This window comes from Carcharhinus amblyrhynchos, chromosome 5, assembly GCF_965287045.1.
Source record: "Carcharhinus amblyrhynchos chromosome 5, sCarAmb.v2.hapA, whole genome shotgun sequence".
Taxonomy (NCBI): domain Eukaryota; kingdom Metazoa; phylum Chordata; class Chondrichthyes; order Carcharhiniformes; family Carcharhinidae; genus Carcharhinus; species Carcharhinus amblyrhynchos.
Genome location: NC_137328.1, coordinates 89,433,764 through 89,461,516, shown reverse-complemented (window position 1 = coordinate 89,461,516; position 27,753 = coordinate 89,433,764). Strand labels below are relative to the sequence as shown.

Sequence of the window (27,753 nt, the reverse complement as noted above, 5' to 3'; positions counted from 1 at the left end):
CCTTTATTTTGAGGCTGTGCCCTCTAGTTCTACTCTGCTTTCTAAGCGGGAAGAATCTCTCCACCTCTACCCTATCTAGCCCCTTCATTGTCTTGTAAGTCTCTATAAGATCCCCCCTCAGCCTTCTAAATTCTAATGAGTGCAGACCCGGTCTATTCAATCTCTCTTCATAGGCTAACCCCCTCATCTCTGGTATTATCCTGGTGAACCTTCTCTGTACTTCCTCCAAGGCCAATATATCCTTTTGCAAATGCGGAGACCAAAACTGCACACAGTACTCCAGTCATGCTGAGATTTAAACACTCATGGTTTAAATAGTTGGTCCAGTAATATTACCCCTAAATCACCATACAAATGTATCCTTCAAAAAAGATAGAAACAAACTTTAGTGAACCTACTAAAATTGCTGTCTTCCATATCAGCTAAGGCAAACAGACATCACTACAAGCATAGCAAGTAGCACTAGCCAAAGGGCAGTGTACAAAATTGGATCAGGCTACATCTTCCTAGTTAAGCAAACATTGGCCAGGTAACAAGAGGGCAAAACAAAGCTTTTTTGAAAGTTATATATTGTAACTGGCAAATTGACAATGGGATTCAAAACTACATTTGTGAATTTGTGACTACCATATATAAGCAACATGCATTCTCACCAACTATTGGACTTGCAATATTTGTCACCAGAAATACAGCATTTTAATCAAGGTATTTAGGATGAACCCTTTCTCTTCTACAAAGGAGGCTCTTCTTAAAAAACAACACTTGCAATACTTGATATATGCCAAATTAATTGTTTGATTGGAGTATTTCCTTCAGGAAATTCAACAAACTAACAAAGTTCTGTTACTAATATTTAGCTACTGATGCTCACAATCCACTTGTGGTCATTCTTGCACTTGTCTCAGTGGTGTTAACAGAATTGTTTGGAATACGTGATATTCCACTGACCCATAAATAACACCTTTTTCCTCATAGGCTAGCACGAAGTTGCTGCTCAAAATTTACAAGAATCAGCAAGTTAGTTTATTACATTGAGGAACAGCCCAAATCATTACATTTTGCTGTTAGAAAGGACAAGATCATTTAAAATGCATAAGCGTTGTGGTCAACCAAAGCATTTGGTACGCCTCTAAAGAATAAATAGATCAAACTCAATGCAGCATTGTATCAAGCACTGTCAAAAGGTCATTAGCATTAAGTTATTGCACAGGCTTACGCTGGAACTTTTCATTCAATTTATAACTGAATTTTCTCTTGATTTGTGAAAAACTTCTGAATAAAATTGCTGGATTCCCTCCACCATAATATTCAATGCATCATCTCATTCACTTGCGTATTGCCATATATCACAGCACTTTACCTAACTGCTCATGAGACATCACAACCATCACCATAATGGTTCTCTTCTTTCTCAAAAGGTTGCCACTGACAGCATGGAAATGCAAGTCTGGAGAAGTTGTAGGACAGAACTAGAACAATTATAATGCTTTTTTAAAATAAGAACTATCAAGTCAAAAGAATATATAGTGCATGTTCAATAACTACATTGCCACACTTCGAAATTGGAGTTAGTTTAACAAAGGTTAACCATGTTAATCAAGTTAATTACTGAAAACACGTAGAAATGCTACCAAAATAGATAAATGAAACCCAATACAAACCATTATTTTCAGGGCAGCTCACAAATTCAGCCAATTCCTTGTACATTTTACAAGTCAATACAGGATTCAAATGCTTTATTTTCCAACTATTAAAAAGGATACAAGACAAAGGCAAGGACCAGCAGGCACCAAATTATGCTAACATTCATCTCATTTTGGGGGTTTGTCAGGCTGTAGTAGATCTCTGTAATAATATAAACAATTGTGGCTGAAGCAGCAAAATCCACCAACCATTGATACTCAGGGAAATAATGGAGAACTGTGGAAGAAAATAATTGTTTCAATGACCAAGTGTTTGAAACTATGTCAGAAAAATAAGAAAAAAAGTGTCATCGGCTATGTACACCAATCGTTTGTTTTAAAACATAACCAACTGCTTCTACATTCAATTCAAGCTGTTGTGGATAAATGCATACTGTACTGTATCCAAATATAACAAGGATCTCAGCTCATCTCCTGCTTTGTGATTCAGGAGACAATGAAAGGGAAGAGAAAAAATTGTTGTTTTCTTTCTAACACCTATTCCAAATTTTAAGCGAAACGAGCCTGTTATCACAGGAATATTTTATCTGGTGAGACAGCATTGCAGACAGCATGACATTTTACAAATGACTTGGCACACAATTGAAAATATACTGCCAATGCCCAACACAATGTTTAAGATAATGTTTTCCCTTCTATCACAGATGTAATTTCAGAACATTTAAAAACATTTTTGATGTCAGGACTCGATGGGCATCATCAATTTGGATCACTTACAAAAGCTCTGTTAGAATGGAGTTCACTTCCTTCATTATTCTCTGACGAACATATAAATCAAAAGATCCTTGAAAGTTTGGGTTCTTCTTTCCCCCCTCTCTCGCTGGTTTCTGCTCGCATCAACATTTCAATTTCAAGTTTATTTTAATTCCATTCTTATTTCATTAAATGCTTTTAATTATCATTATCCCTGCTTCGTTCCACACCCAAGGGTCCTTTCCAGTTTACTTCTAATTTAATTTAATCTCACCTTCTAAACCAACTCTAAAAATAGAAAAAAACACTTCTAGTTTATGTCTCTGCAGGGGAGAAACAGTGTAATTCCATCAGCCTCTTCCACTGTCCCTAAAACATATCTTAAATGCTAAAAATAATCCAAAATTTTATCTGACCAACATTATTAAAATTTCAAAATTTGCTTTAACCCACCTTTCAAGCTTGATCAGAATTTCAAAAATAATCCATCTTATAGTAGAGAATGCAGGCACTATACATACTACTCTCCAAATATCAAATAAAAGTTTACAGTGAAAAAGGCAGCCATGCAGATCAAGTCTGCTTTGGTTCTTTGCAAGAGCAATCCTGAACTAATTCTGCTGCATTACATTCTCTGTATAGCCCTTTATCTTTCTCTGCTTCAAATATTTATCCAATTTTCCGTTAAAAGACGCAACAGTACCTGCTTCAACCACTCCCTGTGGCAAAGCATTACATGCTCCAATAAGCCCGTGTAAATACATTTCTTCTAACCTCTCCTTACTCTCCGTAATAATCTTAAATTGATGAATCCTCATTACAGATACCCTAAATGAAATAAAGTCTTCTCCGATGCACTCTATAAAAACGCTACAATTTTAAAAACCTCTTAAATCTTTTCTTGGCTTATGCTCCAGGAGAAATAGTGTCAGTATCTGCGGTCTCTCCTCATAACTATACCCTCCCATCTCTAGCATCCTTCTGGTAATATTTTTTATTGGATCTTGGGATCTGAGTGTCTCTGGAAATACCAGCATTTATTGCCCATCCCAAACTGCCGTTGAGAAGGTGGAAGCGAGCTGCCTTCTTGGTTCATACTCAGTTAATGTGGTATAGACATGCTCTGTGCTCTAAGGGAGTGATGGCATAGCATTTAGTTTCAAGTCAGATTAGTAGTGACTTGCAGGGGATCCTGCAGGTGTTCCCATGCATCTGCTGTCCTTGTCCTTCTCGGTGGTAGAGGTCATAGGTTTGGAAGGTGTTGAAGGAGCTTTGATGAGGCTTAGTTGTACATTTTGTAGATGGCACACAAGGCTGCCAATGTGAGCCAGTGGTGAAGGAATTGACGGATAGCTTTCTCTTGTGCTAATTTCTCTGATTATTTTTTCAGTTATTCCTTGCTGATTTTTAAAATTTGACCAAATCTGCTGACCTACCATATTAACTGTATTGCACACATTTTCTTTCAATTTGATACTATCTCAACTTCCTTAGCTAGCCACAGACAATGTACCCTTCTCATAGATACATTCCATTTGTAAAGACTTTGTTGAGAGTTATGAAATATCCCCTTAAGTACCCGCCTCTGCTTTTCTACCTTTTAACCTATTCCCTCAGTCGACTTGAGCTGATTCTGTCTTTATAATCTTGCAACTGCCATTATGTAAGTTTAAGCATGTGTTTTAGGCCCACACTTCTCACCTTCATACAGAAAATGAAATTCTATTGCTCTGATCACGAGTGCCTAGAGTCTCCATTGTTATGATGTAATTAATTAATTAATCTCATCTCATCACAGATTACCAAATCTAAACTATCTTGCACCCTGGCTAGCTCTAGAATGTAAGAAATTGTCCCATATATACCCTGTGAATTCATCTTACAAGCTACCTTTACCAATTTTATTTGTCTAATGTGAGAGAATTAAAATTACCCATGGTGCAGTACCTTTCTTAACAGTCCATATTATTTCTTCATGTATAATCTGTCCAACATAGTCGCTACTATTGGGGGCCTATAAACTATACCCACAAGTAACTGCTTCCTTTTATTATTTTTCATCTCTACCTAACCTAATTCGATGTCCTCTGAACCAAAATAATCTAAGTCGTCCATTTTTTAAAAATCTGTATGCTTTCCCAAAGCTTTTACTTTTCTTTTAAATTTAACAAAATTTATTTTTAGGATTTAAGGTTATGTTCCCTCCAGCAAAGTTCAAATCATCAATACGCACAAAGAACAAAAGTGGGCCCTCCATTGACACCTGCTGCAATATAATTTCTAACCTTTCTTCACTCGAGAAACATTCAAATGCCTTAACACTGTTTCCCAGCTGTCAACTCATTTCTTTAAATCCATACTTCTAAACATCTTCTGCCATTGTCTGAATTTTTCCAACAGGTTTCTTACGAGACAACTTTCATAGCTAATGCAATCAGTGACTTCATGAATCGCTTTTAAGTTTGTCAAACAAATTGACTTCAATAGAAATATAATGAATGTACTTAAGTTTAGTTTTATTTATTAGTGTCACAAGTAAGCTTATTGCAATGATTTTGCACAAACAATGACAGATATAGATCCTTTGGTCCAACCAATCTGCCCCACACAATTGTGATAGGTTGTGTATCACAATATAAAACTTTTCTCACAATCCTAAACCATCTGATTAATTGGGAGAGGAAAATCCCAGTTATGCAGCGTCCCTCAAGGAAAAGTTATATTTGCTTCTCTCTTCATCTGTAAAAGATGCTGCATTGCCTACACCACAATTTGAAGACTGAAACATTGGGCTTGATTTACTGCTCAGTGAGACTCGTTAAATCAATCTAACTGCCTATTCCTGTCCCCACAGTGACATCAGGCACCCTGCCTGTTGAGCAACTAATAATCACTTGAGGGCCTCATCCCACTACTGCTGGGAGAGGCCTGCACCAAGTCACTAGCCTGGCAGGTTTCTCTGGGCATGCCAGTGCCATCTGAGGAACAGGAGCCACCATCTTAGAACAGAACACCTCCCAATGTTTGATCTTCATCCCTGTCTAGCATGGAACTTCATACAAGCTATACCCTCAAATGCTTACTCAAATTCTGCTCCAGTGTTGCAAGCTTCTGTCCCAAACTGTTTGAGAGCTGTCGGCCTTCGATTGGCCAGCCAGGATTTTGTGATCGAGAAAGGTGGAAATCCCACCTATAGCTCATTAATCATCAAGTGGCTGTTAAATGGCTGCAGGGCAGTATGTGTTTTTCTCATCTGGAAATCTGAATCATCCTATAATTTAGATCCTTCTGGGCTTTTAGGATCTGCAGGCCTCTGCTCACAATTTAAACCATGTACAAATAGTACTGTGGGATTGGTGAGTAGGTAATGCAACACTTGAGAGAGAGCAAGATTTTATTAGTTTTAATTAGACCAGCCCAAGTACAATAAAATCTATCTTACTTCTTAAAAACTCTAGAAAACCTGTCTGATAATGACTTTATGTTCATGTCACTGAAACTAGAGGAGAATGAATTCAATGTCAAATCAAATACAGCAAGATATACAAAGACAGGGTAGAAAATGAATAGATTGAGAAAAAATACATTTTTAAAATTGACAAGCAAAATTCAACATTTGAAGGAACAAGATTGTACATCTGTAATTATTTATTTTCAGTGCCCGAGGAGTTGCATGGCAGTAATTCTCACATCATTAGATGGCTATTTACTCTATTAATGTCTTGTCCAATATCTGAGACACGTTAGTTCATGTTTATCAGGCAAAAATACAATTTTCTGATTCTATGGATATCAATGCTGAGGGAGTGGACTGCGTGCATTTAAATGTGTTTTTGAATAGCAAAACAGGCTTGAGGGACCCTATAGCTTACTCCTTTGTTCCCAAAAGTTTCTCACTTGATGTTGTTTCATCATTTATGCATAAATAATAGCAAGTACCATTAGGTCCACCATTATTCTGGCAGCAAATTCTAGACCATCATTTTTTAAAAATGATAATTTCACCCTCCCTATTCATTCTTGAACACACTCCCCACATTTCATATTCTTAGAAATTTTGCAAGTCCTTTTGTGTATTTTCCTTCATGTCTTCAGATATCTCCATGTACCCTTTTACCATCCTCTCTATATTCCTGGTTATCTTAAGCATTGTCAGATCTTGGCCAGAAGTTCCCAGCCAATGGTACACTACCTCCACAAGCACTGAAAAATCCACAATGTTAGTCTTGCTATGCTTGCCTTTTAAGTTGCTTAGTTTAAAACTTCAGTATTTAAAGAAATCCTTTTCACCTTACTGAAATATTTCTTGTACTAGGAGGAATTTTATGATCCGCACTGGCATATTTGCAGGTGGTGGGGTGGGCTTGCAAAATAGAGTGGGTGGCTATCCTATCTTCAATGCAATAATACACCTCTCCTTTCAAAGATGGCAATGCTGCTTTGCTCCTCCTCCTTACCCCCAAGAATCTGACCTCCCCCCTTTCTCATCCTCCCTCAGGCCCCTGATCCCTCCCTGAGCCAAAACACAAGACTCACCACCATACCCAGCACTGTGGATCCCTGGGTGCTGTTTATAATCCTAGCTGCAGCCACTATTGAGTTCTGGGGTTGTTGAGGACTACTCAGTTGCTGGCCAGATTGACCAGCCACTCGAGGGCAGGACTTTCCTGAGGCACACAAGTCCCACACTCAGCTTGTTAAGACTGCCCCAATGTATTCTGGCTGCAGGACAATTTTTTTTAAGCTGGGTTGGCTCATGACAAACTTTTTTTAAAACCGGGGAAACAAGAAATAGTTTGCGTAAAATTCACCTCACTATATGCATTTCAGATTTCAAGATTTTTGACTGTCAACCCATTTGTAAATTTTTCTGCATGATTAACTTGGACAAGATCTTGCTCGTTTTTGATTTTTACAGTCCAGCTCTATTACCTTGACCTTTGATGTTGAACGCACTTTAACCAATAGCATCAAATCACCTTACAGTACAGTTTGTAGGCATTTGAACCATTTTACAATTAAGGAGCTTGAGCATAATGAAGCAAGCTGTTTTGGCTTTATGCAAAACATGTTTGCACAATCTCAATTTTTTTTTAAAACGTCAGTAAAATTTGCATTTAATTTCCGAGAAATCAAAGAACGTAAGTGAATATCTTGAGAAAGATGATTGGTATTTTGTACAATGTATTTCAGCATTTGATACCTCAGTTGTTCTGGGTCATACAATCAGAAATGATCCCATTCTCTGTTGAGTACCTGATCTCAGCACATGGCAAAGGAACTACAATTGGTTACGATATCTTTAAAACATGACACTGGAAGGGTACGCGTGGTTCGCTACATTGAGGGAAGAAAACAGCGACAGCTCTCGCTTCTCATCAGTTTCCACATTCTCCTTGTGTCTTTGTGGGTTTCCTCCGGGTGCTCCAGTTTCCTCCCACAGTCCAAAGATGTGGGAGGAAACTGTCCCATGCTAAAATTGCCCCTTAGAGTACTAGGATGCTTAGGTTAGAGGGATTAGCAGGTAAAATATGTAGGGATATGGGGATAGGGCCTGGGTGATTGTGGTCGGTGCAGACTCGATGGGCCAAAGGGCCTCTTTCTGCACTGTAGGGTTCTATGATTCTATGATAATCACGAGTTGATGAATACTGCTACAAAGCAGTTAAAGGATTAAGTCAGATTAATTCAAAATAACATGATCACACTTAACTAGTCAGGCTTTCCTGGATTTGGTTAATGTTCAGGAATCTATCTACTAGGTTAGTGCATTCTAATGAGTCAGGAGCAAAAAGGAAAAGCGTGGAGGACAACTGCTGCATGAGGTATCGGACAAATAGAGTCACAAAATTTGATGTGATGAAACAAGTGACAAGCAGGGGACCACCTTAAGCTCAAAAAAAATACATTGCATCAGAACAAGGCTTACATTGTGCACTGGAGCACGAAGCATTTGGCATAGCTAAAGGAAGAAATATATTATGCATTTCTTCTGAGAACTTTTGATAGCAAGGAAATGATCTGCTGACTTCAGCACAAAAAAAAAGCTAACAACTGGTCAGCATCTTCCACTGACTAAGGTGATGATAAAAAAGTTCACATGACCTCAGTGAATAAAAATGCCTGAAGGATTATTTTGCAGTGACTTGCTCCACCTTGATGTATGACCACGATAAATCAATAAAAACTGCTGTCTCCATCACAAAGAACAAAATGTTTTAAAGAATCTATGCCACATTTGTACAAATCTGATAAGAGAAATGGAGAGTCACTTCAATAAAACATCAGTTGAAATATTTCCATATACACCATAGGGTGATTGAAAAATAAAAGTTAATTTTTCAGTTACATTGAAAGAAAATTAGTGAGTATAGAGTACTCACCACATGAAGTTCAAGGGGTTTTTCAATTAAATAATTAAATGTGCATCTTCAGCCATATATCCTACCTCGTGTATCCACCTCTGTAATGGTCTTTGCTTCCAAATGGAGATCAATATCCTTAGGAACAGTCAGTGGCTTGCTTTCTATGTGCCCATTGTACTTCCTGGCAAAACCACGATATAAGTGGCTGTAAGTCTACAAATGGAAACTCATGCTCCTTCACTCCGATTCCAGATGGAAGATCCTTACCTTCTCATCCCTGGCAACGATTAATTTTGACCATGTCTAAACATTGTAAACAAACACTGATGTTCTTCCATCTTACTTGGAGAGGCTGTAAACATTGTTACTACAACAATTTGCATTTATAGAAGTTTTAAAGCAGAAAATCTAAAGGCCGTTAGATAAGAGAGAATGCATAAACCAAGCCAAGAAAGCATAATTTGAGGTCTCCAAAAGTTTAGTATAGGGGGCTTTTCTGAGGGTAAATTGATTTATGAGGGAAATCCAGAATCAGATCAAGGAAGCTGAAGGCAAGAATGATTGGGTGAAAGGGGGCAAGGGAAAATCGGAGGGCAAGTGATACTAAAGTCAGAAGAATGAAAAGTTCACAGGAAAAGGCAGGATGTTAAAGAGCTTTGAACATGTGAGTGCATAGACTGATGTGAGGAAAAAGGCAAACGATTTTAAATTTGATTCTTGAATTTTAAATTTTGTATATTGTCCATGCTGAGGCAGTCAACAAAAGTCAACAAGATTGGGGATAAAAGGCCTTTGGAACTTGGTGTGTGGATATGACACAGGCAGCTGAGTTTTGAGGTTGATGAATGGGAGTTCAGCATTGCAGTGATTAAGAAAAGATGCAATAAAGGTATCAGAGTTTTAACATAAAATAGGGGAATAAAGATGGGTGCAGTTGGTCTCTGTCTAGGAAACAGCTCAGACTGAAAATGTTTTGAGGTTCCAAATCATAAAGGGACCAGGGCTGATACTAGTGGTAAATAGGCGCTTTTTATGCTGACAAGTGGTCTTCAGTAAATGAGAAAAAGGGAGGTAGTGGAAGCAAAGGAGGGAGCCAAAGTGAGAGAGCTTAGAATGATTCTCATTATCTAGTGAGAAGACTGCATCATGTTGGCAACTTAACAGCATGCACCATAATCCAGAGATCTACTTGTCACCTTTATGGTTACATTTGACAAAGAAGCCTTTTAAATAAGTCAAACTTTGTTTTTATTGATCCCTTAATGCTTTAACAGATTTTCATTCAAAAGCAGTATTGCAAAACTGTAATCCCAAATATTTCCCAGTTATTTTCATTTATTTATATAAATACACTGCTAAAAGGTTTGAAAATAGAGGTTCCAAAAGAACAGTTAAAGAAAGTAAAGGGTACATTAACCCAAATGGTTATGACACTGAACTAGCAAAGTTAAAATTTATTAAGCAAGTAAAGAAACAGAACTGCGTAACTTGGAAAGTGTTTGCCAGGAAATAAAATAAAAATCAAGAGAAACTGTTAACAAACAGTTCTTTGACATTGTTTTTCCTAGTGCCAAACAGTATTGGCTCTCTTTCAAATGCAAAGTATCGTATCTCTCAAATTCATGAACAAGAACCAGTTGCAACTGGTGCAAAACAAATATTCTGTTTGGACTGAGAAACAGAGTCTTATACTAGCACTTCAAAAAATGTGACCGAAACTCTGAATGCTGATAAGTTTGCACCTCTGCAAAGACATTTATATCGCTTGGCTTCATCTGGCTGCTAGCACAGGCTATATAAATAGGGACTCAGGTATTGGTCTCAAACTGTTACCAGAGGTTTAGAAGGACGAGCAACAGCTTGATCAAGAACATGGCCTTGGTACAAACACAAATGATTTGTACGATCAGAGGGCCAAAGACAAAAATACATCTATGCAGAAATTGAAGATTCCCAGTTAGAGCTACAAACTAGCTTTGGAAGGGAAGGAATTCTCTTTAGGGTTTATTCATGACTTGAAGGAAGCCTGCTAACACATAACATACATTCCCAAGGCAGAGGCTAGGTGGGCAATTGGACATTGCCATTTCCTTGAGTATCTGATCCTTCCTGGCCATTATCGTCTTTCCCTCTCCCATTCCACATCTATCTAGCTCCACATCTTTCTGTTCATCTTCTACCACATTCTATCCTGCTATGACATTACCTGACTGGTACTCAATCTTCAATATCAAAAACTGCTACGTGGCCTACATATTACCCTCATTAGCCAGCAATGATCCACTGACCCAAAAAGAGACCAAGACCCCCGGTGTACAGCTTTAGTCCTTTCCCTCTTACTTGGTCACCCTTCTCCCTTGTACTCCTCACCCTTTCACTCTGACCTGATAATCCCTTCTATTTTTGGATACTTTTGCATGTAAAAAGGAAATAAACAAACAGGAAGGTAGCAAAGAGAGTTAAGAGCAGAGAGTTAAAAACAGACAAGCACTCTTTAGGACCTCAGGATGACCAAAATTGCTTTAAAGCCAATGATTTACAGTTTTGAAGTACAGTAACCAATTTGCCCCATAAACAGCAATGGTGTAATGAGATAATCTGTTTTTTTTAAATAAAGGAAGCTGGCTTAGCGGTAAATATTGACCAAGGCACTGGTGAGAATTTCCCTTCTCTTCTTTGAGACAATTCACACAATTTTTAACAAACAGCTCAAGACAGTTTTGTACCGAGAAAACTAATGGAACTAAAGGCTGACAAGTCACCTGGGCCTGATGGGTGGCAACCAAGGGTCTTAAAATAAGTGGTTGCAGAGGTAGTGGATGCATATTTTGGAATCTTCCAAAATTCCCCAGATCCTGGATAAATGCAAATGTAACACTTCTATTCAAGATCAAAGGAATACAGTAAGCAGGAAACTATAGGCCAATTAACCTAACATCTGTCACCACAAAAATGCTAAAATCCATTACTAAGGAGATAGCAGCAAGACATTTAGTAAACCATAACATAATCAGGCAGGGACAACATGGTAATGCAAAAGGGAAATCGTGCTTGACAAATCGATTAGAGATCTTTGAGGATGTAACAAGCAGGGTCAATAAAGGAGAACCACTAGATGGACTGCCAAAAGGCATTCAGTAAGATGCCACATAAAAGTTTACTACAGAAGTTAGGAGTTCATGGTGTTGGGTGTGATATATTAGCATAAATAGAGGATTAGCTAACAGAAAACAAAGTCAGGATAAATGGATCATTTTCAGGTTGGCAAATTGTAACTAGTGGGGTACCACAAGGATCAATGCTAGCCTTTATAACCTATATTACTGAAGGGACCTAGTGTATTGTATGATGCAACAACAGACAGGAATGCAAGTTGAGAGGACACAAAAATTCTACAAAGGGATATAGACAGGATAAATGAAGTGGGAAAATTGGAGACGGGAGTCTTATGTGGAAAAATGTGAGGCTGCTCATTTTGGCAGGGAGAATGGAAAAACAGAATATTATTTAAATGGAGAGAGAAACAGAAGAGGGATCTAGGTGTCCTTGTACATGAATCACAATATGTGACCATGTGGCTATGGCAAGTAATCTGGAAAGAAAATGGAATGTTGGCCTTCACTTGGACAGGGGAAATAGAGTAGGGAAGTCAAGTTAGAACTGTATGGAATATTGGTGACACTGCACCTAAAGTACCATGTACAGCTCTGGTCACCTTACTTAAGGACGGATATACTTGCATTGAAAGCAGTTCAGAAAAGGTTCACTGAGGAAAGATTGAGTTGGTTAGCCCTACACTCATTGTAATTTAGAAGAATGAAGGATGATCTTATTGAAATACCCAAGGTCCTGAAGGGGCTTCTCCCCTTGGGCAAGGTAGGGCTGTTGGAATCTAGAACTAGGGATACAGTTTAGGATGGAGATAAAGAGCAATTTCTTCTCTCAGAGGATCAATAATCAGAGAACAGCAGAGGCTTGCTCATTGAATATATTCGAGACTGGGTTGGACAGATTTTTAATCTTGGAGGGAATCAAAGGTTTTGCAGCGCAGGCAGGAAGTCGAGTGGAGTTAAGGCTACAATCAGGTCTGCAATGGTCTTACTGAAAGGCAGAGCAAGCTCAATGGGCTGAATGGCCTACTCTTGCTTCACACAATCTTAGGGTTCTTCAGTTTAATATCTCATTCAACCCATGGTATCTCCAATTCTCAGTTCTACACTAGAAGTGTTGACTTCAGTTTTGTGCTCAAACCTCAGGGTGGAACTTGAAACCAGACTTTTCTGAATCAGACAAGAGTGGCATCACTGAGCCACTGCTAACATCCAAGGACAAGGTAGGAAAATGTGAAAGAAAAGGTTCACCAGTTTGTGGGCTATTAATAGAGTTACCATTACTGGGGGAAAAATCCTCATGAGCATGGACATTTTAAACAGGGGGCTTATTTGATGGAAGTCAAATAGATTAAAAAAATTTAATGTACATAAAGTGATCTTGTTACCATTACCTGTCTTTCCTGGATTTTGCTTTTTGTTGTTTCCCAGCAAGGGCCTGAAGTTGTTCTTCTGTAGGATGCTGATACCATTTCAAACTGTAACAATAAAATTCCAAAATTAGTGACATTCAGAAAGTTCCCCTTTCCAACAATCAGCATTATAAATAAATCAGGTGCACATAAAAAGTGTTCTACTTTGAATAAATGCAATGTTGCATACTATAGGTCATCCAATGCTGTTAGCTGAAGTTGGCCCCAGGTTCAGTCACGATGGACCAAGCACATCTCAAAAAGTCACACAAATCAACCATGTTATTACTGCAACACAGCCTGCGCTTTCTTTACTTCAATTTTGTTTTGAAATGTCCTTTCTTCCTTTATTGCTTTCTTCCACAAGTCCAGTACTGGACTACAGGGCCCAATCAGAATCGCCTTACCTGCGTTTGGCAAATTAGAAAGGAATTTACCAGCAAATGGTACAAGACTCAAACGTTCAAGGAAAATGAATAAATGTAAAAACACAAAATGGGAACATGGTGTGGTTGGGTCTAGAGGCTGGCAGATATACAAACTAATATTATTGACCAATGTAATGTCACAAATTATGACATGCATAATAAAATAAGGGTGGGAAGTGAGAGGAAATGTCTGCCATTCTCTGCTTTCTCCCATTATCTTATTCCACTGAATTCCCCTCTGAATTTTCTACATCAGTCTGGCTCCCATTTGTATAAACAATCTGGCATCTGTCACATGCACTCTTTTTCTGTTTCACCTTACTCTGGTTGTGCTATCTTTACCCCTTATGGAAACGTACAGCCAAATTAAAGCAGCCTATGTTTCGGTTGGAGTTCTGCCTACCAATCTTTTATTCCAACTTCCCTGGGATAGATCTGTTCACACCCATTGAAATTGACTCTCCTCCAGTTAAGTAATTTTACTGTAGATTGTTTGCTGCTCTTCTATACCAACATTAAACCCACCCAGTATTCGACAAATCAGGATATCATAATTCCGTAGTTTCTTCTTGCAACAGGTCAGTGCATGCCTCAGTTCCATCAGGGCTGGGATTCCCATTTGATATGTAGCTCCATGTTTAGACTTGCATTTTTTTTTTAAACAATGGCTTTGTTTTGTTATGGTCAAAGCAAAAGACGGCTTTGGTGTGCAGATGCACTGCCTAACTGATGAGATGAACCCCAAGTACCTATTTGGTAACCGGAATATCAATGTTCAGACTTTCAAAGAAAGTCCACTCATTTATATAACTGCTTCAGGATCTTACATTCCTAATCAAACAAATCTTTGCTTAGGTTGTCTGCAACAACTTCTGGAAATCCATCTTTCAAAACTGAAGGCCAAAGTCCATTGCAATTACAATTTCCTGCCAAATATCTGACTCTTGCATTTAAATCTCAATGTTCGAATTGATATCTAGCTAAGTTTTTAGTAAGACATACAGAACAATAAAAATCGAAAAAACTATCCATTGCTTTTTGCTGATAGATCTATCTATGCCTTTTCAATGAAACAAGGAGGGTAAACCTTCCACAAATCTATTATGCAAAAATGATGGGACAGAATCAAAAAACTACTGATCCATCCAATCGATCTTAATTGACCTGTTTGCAATTCCTGCACCACGTGGGAGCTTCAGGGTACTTCATGAGTATTGGGGGACCATACATGTCTCAAGTGACTCCAGTGGCTTAAGTTCAAAGGGCAGCTGTTGTCACTGTGCAGCATTAGGAAGGATGAGTTTCCTGGATCTTGCATTCCAGGACTTGACCACTCCACAAGTCAAAAGAGTTTGGGAAAGTGGATGGGTAGCCATTGGGAAGAGTAGGTTGAGGCAAGAAATGCAGGCTCATTGTTGGTAACAAAAAAGTGCTTCAACTAGCACATAATCAAAAACATTTACAAAATTCACTGCAGTTATAATTGACTTTATGCCAGTCTGCTACTGCAGAGAATGCAGATTATTTACACAATTTATATACTTGATCAGTGTAGAGAAATCCTCCTAATGGCTGTTTGCAGATTTTCAAAGAAGCCAGAATCTAGATGTTGCTGGACAAACTGTTGCTTGCCTGCAATCTACTTGGAATGACATCTACAATGGTAACTAAAGTTATTTTGCCAATCATCTTAAGTATTATGATTGACAGAAGTAGACAAGGAGGAAGGCTCAGATATTGGATACTACCATGACCTCATAACGACAAACACTTATAGCAGCTTGATATATGGCCAAGAAGTTACCAGGACTGTGTTTGCATCCTCCTCCACTCTACAGCATTACAAGGGCCAATCACATCTTCAAGAGTTCTGGGTTTTTTTGCCAAACACTTGGTTCCAACTACATGCCAAATAAGTCAGACCTGCGCAATACTACCAAGCTTACAATTAATGACGGAATGAAGTGGTCGTGTTGTAGGTGTATATTCCTACCCTATTCAGGAAAAGGGAAACAAAGGATGTGAATTCTTAAACATCAGAAGTAGGCAGTAAAATAGCACCCAACTGCCAAGATTTGGACAAACTACTGGCAAGCAGATGTAAACGCGAATACAAATCAACCACACTTAAAGCACTTTTTAAACAGTGATGTAACCTCAATGACCTTCTACATGCAGGATACACTGCAAATCAAATATATGCCTCAGGCAACGGGATAATTGTCTCAATTGGATATTGATTGTTCCTGGCTACGTTTCTTTCTTTATCGTGACATCAATAGAAGTTTTCAAATGAATGGTAATAATTATCATCTTGTTATCCTTAAGAATGCTATATGTCTGGCTAGCTAATAGTTTGTGTTCAAATTACCTCCTGAAAAACAATGATAAGAAATCAGGTGACAAACATTAACTGATCCAAATTTGTAACAAACATAGTACCCCAAGGGCAAGCAAGGTGATAACCACTAACATTAGTTTGAAAAAGATCCGATACAAAAGAACCTTTGATTCAGTTACCATTCCTAAGAGAACCAACACAAGATAACTCATTACTCAATCCCATATCAGCATACCGTAACGCATATACAATATAACTACAATGCACATGCAATAGAGGTCAAATACTACAAGTAGAACCAGAGGTCAAAAATTGTCAAATATCAGTGCTAAAATACTCAGGAATGCTAAATAAAAGGTGAGTGTTGAAACCACGTCAAGTAAGGAAGGTGTTCAACATGTTAAACTATGCAAGGAAAAGTTTAACAGAGGATTAAAAATACACATTTGCCTGCCCCTGCCCACCCCCCACCCCACCTCAAGTATATCTTCCCTAAGTGGGAAACAGGCCATCATTTGGAAACAGATAATTACTACACCCCAGAGATTTTCTTTTGGCCTTCCTCAGCTTTCTGATTTTTGTTCCTTTGAGTCACCAGCTTTGGCAATAACTCAATAAGAATTTGAAGAAAAGAAATCCGCAAGTAACCTGCTCTAGTATTCTGCTTGAACCAGGACAATGCCTAACAGCTGATATCCACTATGAAGCCTTTTATTGTCCTGCCAGACACATACACAATCTACATTTGCAAAATATCAAGTCAGCTGTCTGGTGATCAGGAACACCAAATTCTCGGCAACTGCTTCTCTCATCCTTAGCATGGATACGCAAAGGACAACTGCAACATCACCCTGATCAAGATTAGTAAAGAACAAAATCCAGAAACTAAGATGCTCACTGTGGCTAAATAATAATCTAAGGTACTGAACAAAGCAACCAAAATGAAAGAAAATAGACAAGTGTCCTGACCTGCTTACCAAGTCACATATATGTATAAATGACTGCTGCTCAGTCACAAAGGCCACTCACTACTCTTACAGTTTGACCTGATAAATCTCACATGAAAAGGGCATCAGTCTAAGGGGAGGGAGGAAAAGGAAATATTACATCCAAAAATTAATCCCTCAAACAGCAAGTTCAAGTGAATTATTTGTCCTAAATGAAGAAAATTAAATTTGCAATATGCAATGTGAATATAAATAAGAGTAGGATACATGGAGAGATTTTTTGATGATAAAATTCTTGATATTTTGATCTCAAGCAATCAACTGAGTTAAGGCAGCTGGCATCAACTTGGTCAAAATCTCAAATGAACATTGGAAATATCCAGGCGAAGCAAAATCTGTATAAAAATTAAAAGTGGTCAGGATTTAAAAATGAATCGAACATGGGAAAGTACAAAGGGATGGTGTGCGAGATAGGGATAGTGAGCAAGTTAAAATGAACTTAAGGATAGCAGAACACAGGAAAAAAATAACTCAAAGTGCTCATGCAGAGAACAGAACAAGAGGCATAATACATATGCACAATATATGGAATGAGTATGGGTGAACAGCTAAAGAGGACCAAAGAAGACCAAGGTTTAGGAGCAAACACCAACACCAAGGCAGCAGACCACCTCACCAACATTAATAAATCTCCCATTTTCCACCTAGTTACACCACGACCGGTCACATGCATTTCATGCCACCCCGACTCCATTCCTTCCCCCTTTCCCTTTAAAATGTTATAGTTTATCTGTATTATCTTCCAGTGTGGAGGAAATGTTCAACATGCAAAATGGCAACTTGTGGTCTTTACAACTATTTCTTAACCTGCTGAGTGCTTAAAAAACTTTGTTTTTGATTAGTGACATCTGCAATATTTTGCTTTTAGTTCTCAAGACCTGAATTTGAAAGTACCCTCCAAGAAAAAAGGGGGCATTCTGTCCCATATTAAAAAATGGGGCACATTAATCTAATTGGGAAAAAGAGGAAAACACTGCCTGAACAACATTGAGCAAATTGTCTTTGGTGATGTAAGTTCACCTAATAAAAAGATAATTGTCTCAATATCAGATGCACAAAACATGAACTGCAAATACAAAACCAGTTATCCCATTATGTCTCAATAGAAAATAATCCCCATACCTTCCATTACAAAGCAGCCAGCGAGCAAATGAGTAGTGAGGTGTGATCTTCTGTATTATGCTGGCCATTACCATAGTAATCACCAATTGCACGCCGATAACACCCTGGAAGGGAAAGAAGTCAGCATGAACCATGTCAAAGTTTTTTAAATTATTCAAATAATATTTCTTAATAAATTAATTGTATTTCAGCAACAAAAGGATTTCTGATGCATTCACGCAATAAATAAGTGCATAACATCACCTTAAAACGAAATTAACTATAGAATCCCTAGAGTGCAGATGAAGGCCATTTGGCCCATCAGGTCTGCACCGACAACAATCCCACCCAGGCCCCATCCCTGTAACCCCACATATTTACCCCTCTAATCTATGCATCCCCATACACTAAGGAACAGTTTAGCATGGCCAATCAACCTAACCCGTACATCTTTGGACCATGGGAGGAAACTGGTGCACCCAGAGGAAATCCACACAAACGTAGGGAGAACGTGCAGACTTTACGCAGAGTGACTCAAGCTGGGAGTCGAACCTAGGTCCCTGACGCTGTGAGGCAGCAGTGCTAACCACTGTGCCCTCTCTTGCAGGATAATGGCTGCCCTGATCAGATCATTTCATGCAATATATCACGCAAACTCAAGAATGGGCCCAAGGCCCTGAAAGTGCAGTCTACCTCAGATTACCCAGGAAGGACAAGGTGCCTCAAAACTGTAAGCAACGTATGAAGATGTACAATAGCATTCCCCTTTTCATCAGCTTTCAATCCACTAGCCTCCACATTCAAACAAACATCCTCAGCCATTTCTGTCACATGATTCCACCACCCAACATCTCTCCCTCTTCTTTTCAACATTGAGATGGCCGACTTTGTGATTTTAACAATGTCCCATCCACCCCCCCACTCTCTTTCTCACAACATTTTCCCAAGCAAGTGTAAGAGATGCAACACTTGCCCTCTTGCCTCCTTCCTTCGCATCATCCAAGACTCTAAACACGCTTTCCAGTTGAAACAGTACTTGTACTTCTTCCAATTTAGTACATAGCATTCATTGTTACAGTATGGTCACCTACACATTGGGAGCCCTAAATGTAGGCTAGGTGATTGTTTGCCTGAACACTTCTATTTAATCCTAAAGATCGACCCTAAGTTTCCAGTCATTTGCAACTTTTATTTCCCCCACCCCACCCCACCCTACCCCACCCTGATCTCAGTTCTCTACATTGTTTCAATGAAGCTCAGAATCTCAAGGAACAGAGTGTCAAGGAGCATCATCTTTCATCATATCATCTCTTGGACTGAACATTTGGTTCAACAATTTAAAACCATCACCACTGCTCCCCTTTCTTATTGCTCAGGACACACTGGGCATACTCTGCTGTGGTCGTTCACAGCTCGGTTCACCTTTTTTTTGACCTATGCTATCATCCTTTTTGCCATTTAATCCTGTCTTCCACAGCCTATAATTGTTGGTCTCTCCTCCCCCTTTCAAATTAAAGCTCTTAAGATTTTCCAGATCTGATGAAAATTGACCTTGGCACCTAACCTATTAAGTATTTCCACCATTTTCTGTTTTGCTTCAGAAGTCCTTCTTCGACTGTATGATGCAGCACAGTGTAACAGCAATTAGCAGTGCTGCCTCACAGCACCAAGCATCCAGGTTCAATTCCAGACTCGAGTCACTGTGTGCGCGCGCGTCTGGAATTTGCACTTTCTCCTGTGTCTGCGTGGATTTCCTCTGGTTTCCTCCTACAGTCCAAAGATGTGTGTGTGGGTTAAGTGGATTGTCTATGCTAAATTGTCTATTAGTGTTAGGGGCATTAGCAGGGTAAATACATGGGGTTATGGGGATAGGTCTTAAGTGGGATTGTTGTTATTGCAGGCTCAATGGGCTGAACAGCCTCTTCCGCACTGTACGAATTCTATGATGCTTAGGGATTTCCTGAGGCAGCGAAGGGGACTACACATCTGTGGATATTAAGAAGCAAGAAGAATAAATCAGGCTTTATTTAACTTCAAATTGGAAGTGAGCTCTAAACTTACACTACAACTTCTCAACAAAGCAAAATCATTCAACGCAACAGTACAGCAGTAGCATCAATCCACCCAAACAACATCCCAGCTATTTATTTCTGGGTGAAAAACTTTGCATCAATAGAACACCTATCCATTAAACAAAGCATTAAAAATGTTGGTCCATTTGTTTTTAGAACATTTTTACTATTTCATTTTGATCTACTGCTGTCCACAGCGTGAAGAGAAGCAGATCTCAGCAATTCACCAGTCAACAGGTTTATAATGGAATAAGTGAAAGAATGCAGTTAAAAACAGAACATTATTTCCAAGATCTGAATAAGGGAAATGTAAAACGGGGAGAGGTTGGGGGGGGGGGGTGGGGAAGAGAGGGGTTTGGGGGGGGGGTGGGGAAGAGAGGGGTTTGGGGGGGGGGGGGTGGGGAAGAGAGGGGTTTGGGGGGGGGGGTGGGGAAGAGAGGGGTTTGGGGGGGGGGTGGGGAAGAGAGGGGTTTGGGGGGGGGGGAAGAGAGGGGTTTGGGGGGGGGGGAAGAGAGGGGTTTGGGGGGGGGGTGGGGAAGAGAGAGGTTTGGGGGTGGGGGTGAAGGACGTTGTTCACCCAGCACTCTCCTGGGGTTCAGTGCATGAGTCGCCCTTTGGTGCCTCCCAGCCTGAGGTTGATGAGCAGCTCCGTCTGGGTGAAAGCAGCAACAGCCCCGAGCGCACTCACCATGTTAGCGGGAAGGTGAACGGAGAGACCGCCAGGACACGAATCCCCCCCTCCCGGCTGCGATCATACAGAAGCCCCGGGCCGCAGTCTAAAGCGGTTTGAAGTAACCAGCAGCCGCCATGGCTCAACCTCCCCTTCACACAGAGGTCATGAAGGACCCCAGTTACACCTGTCCCCCGCTGTCGCCTCGCCAAATAAATCTATTTCACACGGCGGGACGCAAAAACCGCTGAATTACCCGCGTCGACTGGGGCAATTTTTAAAAATTCGTGGCATCCGAACAGCCGTGAACCAGCAAACTTAATTGCTGGATGCAAAGTGCCGACGTGGCTGATCGGGGATATGATTAGTCTCCATGTCCAGGCCTGCCGACAACTGAGAAAGGCCCCATATTGCCGGCCGCCATCTTTGTGAAGGATCCGCTGGCGCCGCCTTCATCCCCCCATCATTACCGCAGTCTGCACCCCCATCATTACCGCTGCCTTCACCCCCATCATTATCGCTGCCTTCACCCCCATCATTATCGCCGCCTTCACCCCCATCATTACCGCCGCCTTCACCCCCATCATTATCGCTGCCTGCACCCCCATCATTACCGCCGCCTTCACCCCCATCATTACCGCCGCCTTCACCCCCATCATTACCGCCGCCTTCACCCCCATCATTACCGCCGCCTGCACCCCCATCATTATCGCTGCCTTCACCCCCATCATTATGCTGCCTTCACCCCCATCATTATCGCCGCCTTCACCCCCATCATTACCGCAGCCTGCACCCCCATCATTACCACTGCCTGCACCCCCATCAGCACTGCTGTCTCCACCCCCACCGTTACCGCTGGCACTGCCTGCACTCCACCATAACTGCTGGCATTGCCTGCACCCTCACCATTACCACTGACACCCCCTGCACCCCCATGATTATCACTGGCACTGCCTGTACCCCCATCATTACCGCTGGCGCTGCCTGCATCCCCACGATTACTGCTGGCATCATCTGCACCCCCACCATTACCACTGATGCTACCTGCACCCCCACCATTACCGCTAATGCTACCTACACCCCCACCATTACCGCTGGCGCCACTTCCACCTCCACCATTACTGCTGGTATCATCTGCATTCCCATCATTACCGTTGGTGCTGCCTGCACTCCCACCATTATTGCTGATACTTTCAACTCTGTAAATATGTCCCCGAAGGCTTTCATGGGCATCTCATCAGACCAGAATTTCGCATAGCGACACAAAAAGGGGCTTAAGATAGATAACCCAGAGTTTAGTCAAAAAGGTGGAATTTAACAAGTGACAATAAAGATCCCCAAAGGGCAACAACAAAAAGCAATCTGGTGCAAAGCTCACTAAATTGGTGCCTGGGATAAGGGGCATAAATAGAAAATGTTGGAAAATCTCAGCAGATTTGACAGCAACAGTGCAGGGAGAGTAGAGCAAACGTTTCGAGTCTGGATGATCCTTTGTTAGTGACTTGTATTATGATGAGAGGCTAAGTTTATCAGGTTAATATTCTCTTGAGTTTAGAAGAGTGAGAGACGATCTCCATGCAACTTACAAAATTATGAAAGAGCATGGTAAGGTGGAAACAGATTGTTTCCATTGATCGGGGAATACAAAATACAACGGCACAGTCTCAGGCTAAGGGGCCAATTGTTCATGACTGAGAAATTTATTCACTCAAGGAATTGTGAAACTTTGGAATTCACTACTCCAAAGTGTTTGAATGTTCCATCATTGAATGCATTTAAAGATGAGTTCGATTTTTGTGTCACAGGGAAGAGAAATGAGAATCTGGAGGAAAAATGGAATTGAAGCCCGAATGGAAGAGCAAGTTCAATGAGCCATATGGTTTGCTCCTACTTCTATTCCCTGCGTTCTTGTATTCCTGGGGAATCGGGGATGTTTCTCATGTTTTTTTTTGCATTGAAATAACAATTTTTGTTGATTTTAAGCATTTTTATATTTTGCAACTCATATCTTTTTGGATGAGAAACAAAGATCTTTGGATATTCAGCACTAATCACTTACCCAAAACTTATCCCATCAAGCTAACCTTTCATGAAGACATCAATTTTTCTGACAGTTCTAGTTTGTTTTGTAAGTCTTCTTGTCAATTAATCTTGCAGTCCAACCAACTTAAACTGGTACTCTTCTATATGTCATTAAAACTGGCATTCTTTCTCCTCTTTCCACTGGTTATGGTGGTGATCTTCTTCTCCACTCTATTTTTATTGTTTGATTTATTTTTGTCACATGTATTAGTATACATTGAAAAGCATTGTTTCTTGCGTGCTATACAAACCAAGCATAATATATATAGAGCAGGAAAGGAGACGGTGCAGAATGTAGTGTTACGGTTAAAGTTACGGTGTAGGGAAAGATCAACTTAATATGAGGTAGGTCCATTCAAAAGTCTGTTAGCAGCAGGGAAGAAGCTGTTGTGGATATGTGACTTCAGACTTTTGTATCTTTTTTTTCCGATGGAAGAAAGTGGAAGAGAGTATGTCTTTGTGATCTTTGATTATGCTGGCTGCTTTTCTGAGGCAGCAGGAAGTGGAGGCAGAGTTAATGGATGGGAAGCTGGTTTGAGTGGTGGACTGGGCTTCATCCACGACCCTTTGCCAACTTTAAGGATGTTCAAATGGTCAGTGGATAGGCATATGGATAATATTGGAATAGTTTAGGTTAGAGGGTCATTAGATTGGTTCCACTGGTCAGTGCAACATTGAGGGCCGAAGGGCCTGTACTGTGCTGTAGTGTCCTATGTTCTATTTGCAGTTTTTTGTGGTTTTGAACAGAGTAGGAGCCATACCAAGCTGCTATAACACCAGAAAGGATGTTTTCTATGGTGCATCTGTAAAAGTTGATGAGAGTTGTAGCAGACATGCCAAATTTCCTTAGTCTCTGGAGAAAATAGAGGTGCTGGTGGGCTTTCTTAATTGTAGTGTCAGCATGGAGGGACCAGGACAGGTTGTTGGTGATCTGAAGACCCAGAAACTTGAAGCTCTCAACCATTTCCCTTCATCCTCGTTGATGTAGAAAGGGGCATGTTCTCCACTACACTTCCTGAAATCAATGACAATCTCCTTCATTTTGTTGACATTGATGGAGGGTTTATTGTTGTCACACCAATTCACCAGATTCTCTATGTCTTTCCTGTACTCTGTCTCATCATTATTTAAGATCCTACCCTCTGCAGTGATGTCATCAGAAACTTGAAAATTGAATTAAAGGAGAATTTGGCCACACAGTCATAGGTGTATAAGGAGTATAGTAAGGGGCTGAGGATAAAACCGCCTTGTGGGGTTCCCTCACTCTGACTGTAACACTACATTCTGCACTGTCTTGTTTTCTTCTTTATGAACAGTATGCTTTGCCTGTGTAGCGCGCAAGAAACAACTCTTTTCACTGTAAATACATGTGACAATAATAAATCAAATCAAATCAAATAATAATGGGTGTCAGAGCCACAGGGCTATAGTCATTAAGGCACGCTGCTTGGTTAATCTTTGGTACTAGTATGAAAGTCATCTTCTTGAAGTAGATAGGGACATCATGTTGGTCTAAAAAGAGGTTAAAGATGTCTGCAAATACCCCCACCAGCTGAACCATGCAGGATCTGAGTACACGTCCAGGTACCTCATCCCGGCCAGCCACTTTTTGTGGGTTAACTTTCAAGAAGGCAGATCTGACGTCTGTGATGATGATCTCGGATACAGGTTTGGCTGAGGGGTGGAAAGTGTGCTCTTGCTGACCTCATGTTTGCGGTGAAGGATCCTCTTGGGGAGAGTGATCATTGTATGGTGGAGTTTCTGGTGCAGATGGAGGAGGAGAAAGTGGGTTCCCAGACACGCGTACTTTGTTTGAATAGAGGGGAGTACGGTAGGATGAGAGAAGAATTGGCAAATGTTGACTGGGGGAGCGCGTTGGAGGGAGAGTCTGCTGAGGAGCAGTGGAGGATCTTTAAGGAGATCTTTCTTGGTGCTCAGCGGAAATTTATTCCGATGGTCAAAAAGGACAGTAGGAGGAGAGGTAATAAGCCGTGGATAACGAAGGAGGTGAAGTAAAGTGTTAAATTAAAAGCGGAGGAATTTAGAGTAGCTAAGAGTAGTGGGCAAGAAGAGGATTGGGAGAGGTTTAAATGTCAACAAAGATTGACAAAGAAGTTGATAAAGAAGGGTAGGAGAAACTATGAAGCTGGGCTAGCGCTTAATATAAAAAAGGATAGCAAGAGTTTTTATAAATATATAAAAAGGAAGAGGCTGGATAGGGTGAACGTTGGTCCTTTAGAGGATGAGAAAGGGGACCTAGTGGTAGGGGATGGGGATATGGCTAAGGTATTGAATAACTTTTTTGTTTCTGTCTTCACGGAGGAGGACGTGAATAATTTGCCGGGTGTTAGCGATGGAAAGGTGGTAGGACTGGAGGGTCTTAATGACATTACTGTTACTAGAGAGGCGGTGCTCGACAGACTGGAGGGGCTGATTGTGGACAAGTCCCCAGGACCGGATGGAATGCATCTGAGGGTTCTGAAAGAAATGGCGGAGGTGATAGTGGATGCCTTGGTGGTTATTTTCCAGACGTCGCTGGATTCCGGGGAAGTGCCGGATGATTGGAAAACGGCTAATGTTACGCCGTTGTTTAAGAAGGGCCATTGTTTAAGAAGGGTGCCAGGCAAAAGGCGGGGAATTATAGGCCGGTTAGTTTAACGTCTGTGGTAGGTAAAATGTTAGAATCCGTCATTAAGGAGGAAATTGCGAGGCATCTTGAAGGGAATTGCTTGATAGAGCAGACGCAGCACGGTTTCATTGAAGGGAAGTCGTGTCTGACAAATTTACTGGAGTTCTATGAGGATGTGTCTAGGGCGGTGGTTCGAGGAGAGCCGGTGGATGTGGTCTTTCTGGATTTTCAGAAGGCGTTTGACAAAGTACCTCACAAGAGGTTATTGCAGAAGGTCGAGGGACATGGAGTTGGGGGTAGGGTGTTAGCGTGGATAGAGGATTGGTTGTCAAATAGGAGGCAGAGAGTGGGGGTCAACGGGTGCTATTCGGATTGGCGGATGGTGACTAGTGGAGTGCCCCAGGGGTCGGTGCTGGGGCCTCAGCTTTTTACCATTTATATAGATGATCTGGAGGAGGGAACCGAGTGTAGGGTGTCGAAATTTGCTGATGACACCAAGATTGGGGGAACGGCAAATTGTGCGGAGGGTGTGGAGAGTCTGCAGAAGGATCTAGATAGGCTGGGCGAATGGGCCAGGAAATGGCAAATGGAATTTAATGTTGGCAAGTGTGAGGTGGTCCACTTTGGTAGGAAGAATGGTAGGAAGGACTATTACTTACGTGGCGAAAAACTTCAGCAGGCGACGGTGCAGAGGGACCTCGGGGTCCTTGTGCATGAGTCGCAAAAACCCAGCTTGCAGGTGCAGCATGTGGTCAGGAAGGCGAATGGGATGCTGGCCTTCATAGCGAGGGGGATTGAATATAAAAGTAGGGAGGTCTTGCTGCAGCTGTATAGGGCATTGGTGAGGCCGCAGCTGGAGTACTGTGTGCAGTTTTGGGCGCCGCACCTGCGCAAAGATATTTTGGCCTTGGAGGGAGTGCAGAGGAGGTTTACTAGGCTGATACCGGAGTTGAGGGGGTTGAGCTATGAGGAGAGGCTGAATAAACTAGGCTTGTACTCATTAGAGTTTAGAAGAATGAGGGGAGATCTCATTGAGACATATAAGATGATGAATGGGATGGATAGGATAGAGGTGGAAAGACTCTTCCCGCTCAAAAAAGACAGTAGGACTAGGGGGCACAGCCTCAAGATAAAGGGGGGGCGGTTTAGAACGGAGTTGAGGAGGAACTTCTTCACTCAAAGGGTGGTGAATCTCTGGAATTCTCTGCCCGTTGAAGTGGTGGAGGCTGCCTCGCTAAATATTTTTAAGAAGCGGGCTGATGGGTTTTTGATAAGAGAGGGGATTAAGGGTTATGGGGAGAGGGCGGGAAAGTGGAACTGAGCCACGACAGATCAGCCATGATCTTATTGAATGGCGGGGCAGGCTCAAAGGGCTAGATGGCCTACTCCTGCTCCTATTTCTTATGTTCTTATGTTCTTAAAGTGAGCATAGAATGCGTTGAACTCATTGGGGAGGGCTGCATTGATACTGGCGATTCTACATGCCTTCATCTTATATCTTGTATATTCGTTATGTTAATTTATCTTGTTCGGTCCAAATAATTTCTGGTAGTTTGCAATTTTAACTTATTTTTATTTATTTTTCTGAACTGCTTTGCCCAAGATCAGCAGATAATTTGTTGCAGCAACGAAAGAATTTCAATGAATTTTCCTCTAATAAAAATGCCTAATGCCCCATAAGAGACTCACAACGCTAACTGAAAATAGGTTCATTTCAGTATGATAATTGTGGACACACTTTCTAACTTCATCACCACCACCACCTCCGCTCCAATGTTGCAGTGGGAAAGGAAGCTTATACTTAAAATTATGCATTACAATTCATTTTAAACATTGTAAATTTTAATTCTTAAAGAAAAAGTAGAATGACTTTTGCGCTTTCAAGCGATTAATCAGACCCAAAACTATCTCAACTTACTGGAGGTGATAGAGAAACCAACGTCTTGATCGTCTGCCACAAACCACATACAGAAGCACTGTATTCCATTCATATTGGGTTCAGTCCACACTCAACATGTGCAACTCTATTGATTCATACGGGGTTTGTTTCCACTGGGGTGGCACAGTGGTTAGCACTGCTGCCTTACAACGCCAGGGGCCCGGGTTTGATTTCTAGCTTGGGTCACCTTGCAGAGATTGC

The 27,753-nt window shown here is 40.9% G+C and overlaps 1 protein-coding gene across 6 annotated transcripts in view; it reads right to left on the bottom strand.

The window, feature by feature from the left end:
- Positions 1-21,047, bottom strand: part of tmem161b (transmembrane protein 161B) — a 65,095-nt gene extending 44,048 nt beyond the window's left edge. The window contains exons 1-5 of one of the 6 annotated variants that reach the window (XM_080189157.1): positions 20,921-21,047; positions 18,182-18,285; positions 13,266-13,349; positions 8,845-8,942; positions 1,764-1,920 (exon numbers count right to left, since the gene is read on the bottom strand). In XM_080189157.1, the coding sequence (XP_080045283.1) occupies positions 1,764-1,920; positions 8,845-8,942; positions 13,266-13,349; positions 18,182-18,285; positions 20,921-20,923 (446 nt within the window). In that variant the 5' untranslated portion in view covers positions 20,924-21,047. Of the gene's footprint in view, positions 1-1,763; positions 1,921-8,844; positions 8,975-13,265; positions 13,352-18,181; positions 18,287-20,920 lie in introns of those variants that run through there. The other 5 variants (XM_080189158.1, XM_080189160.1, XM_080189159.1 and 2 more) reach the window with 5 other exon arrangements.
- Between the last annotated feature and the right edge of the window lie 6,706 nt (positions 21,048-27,753).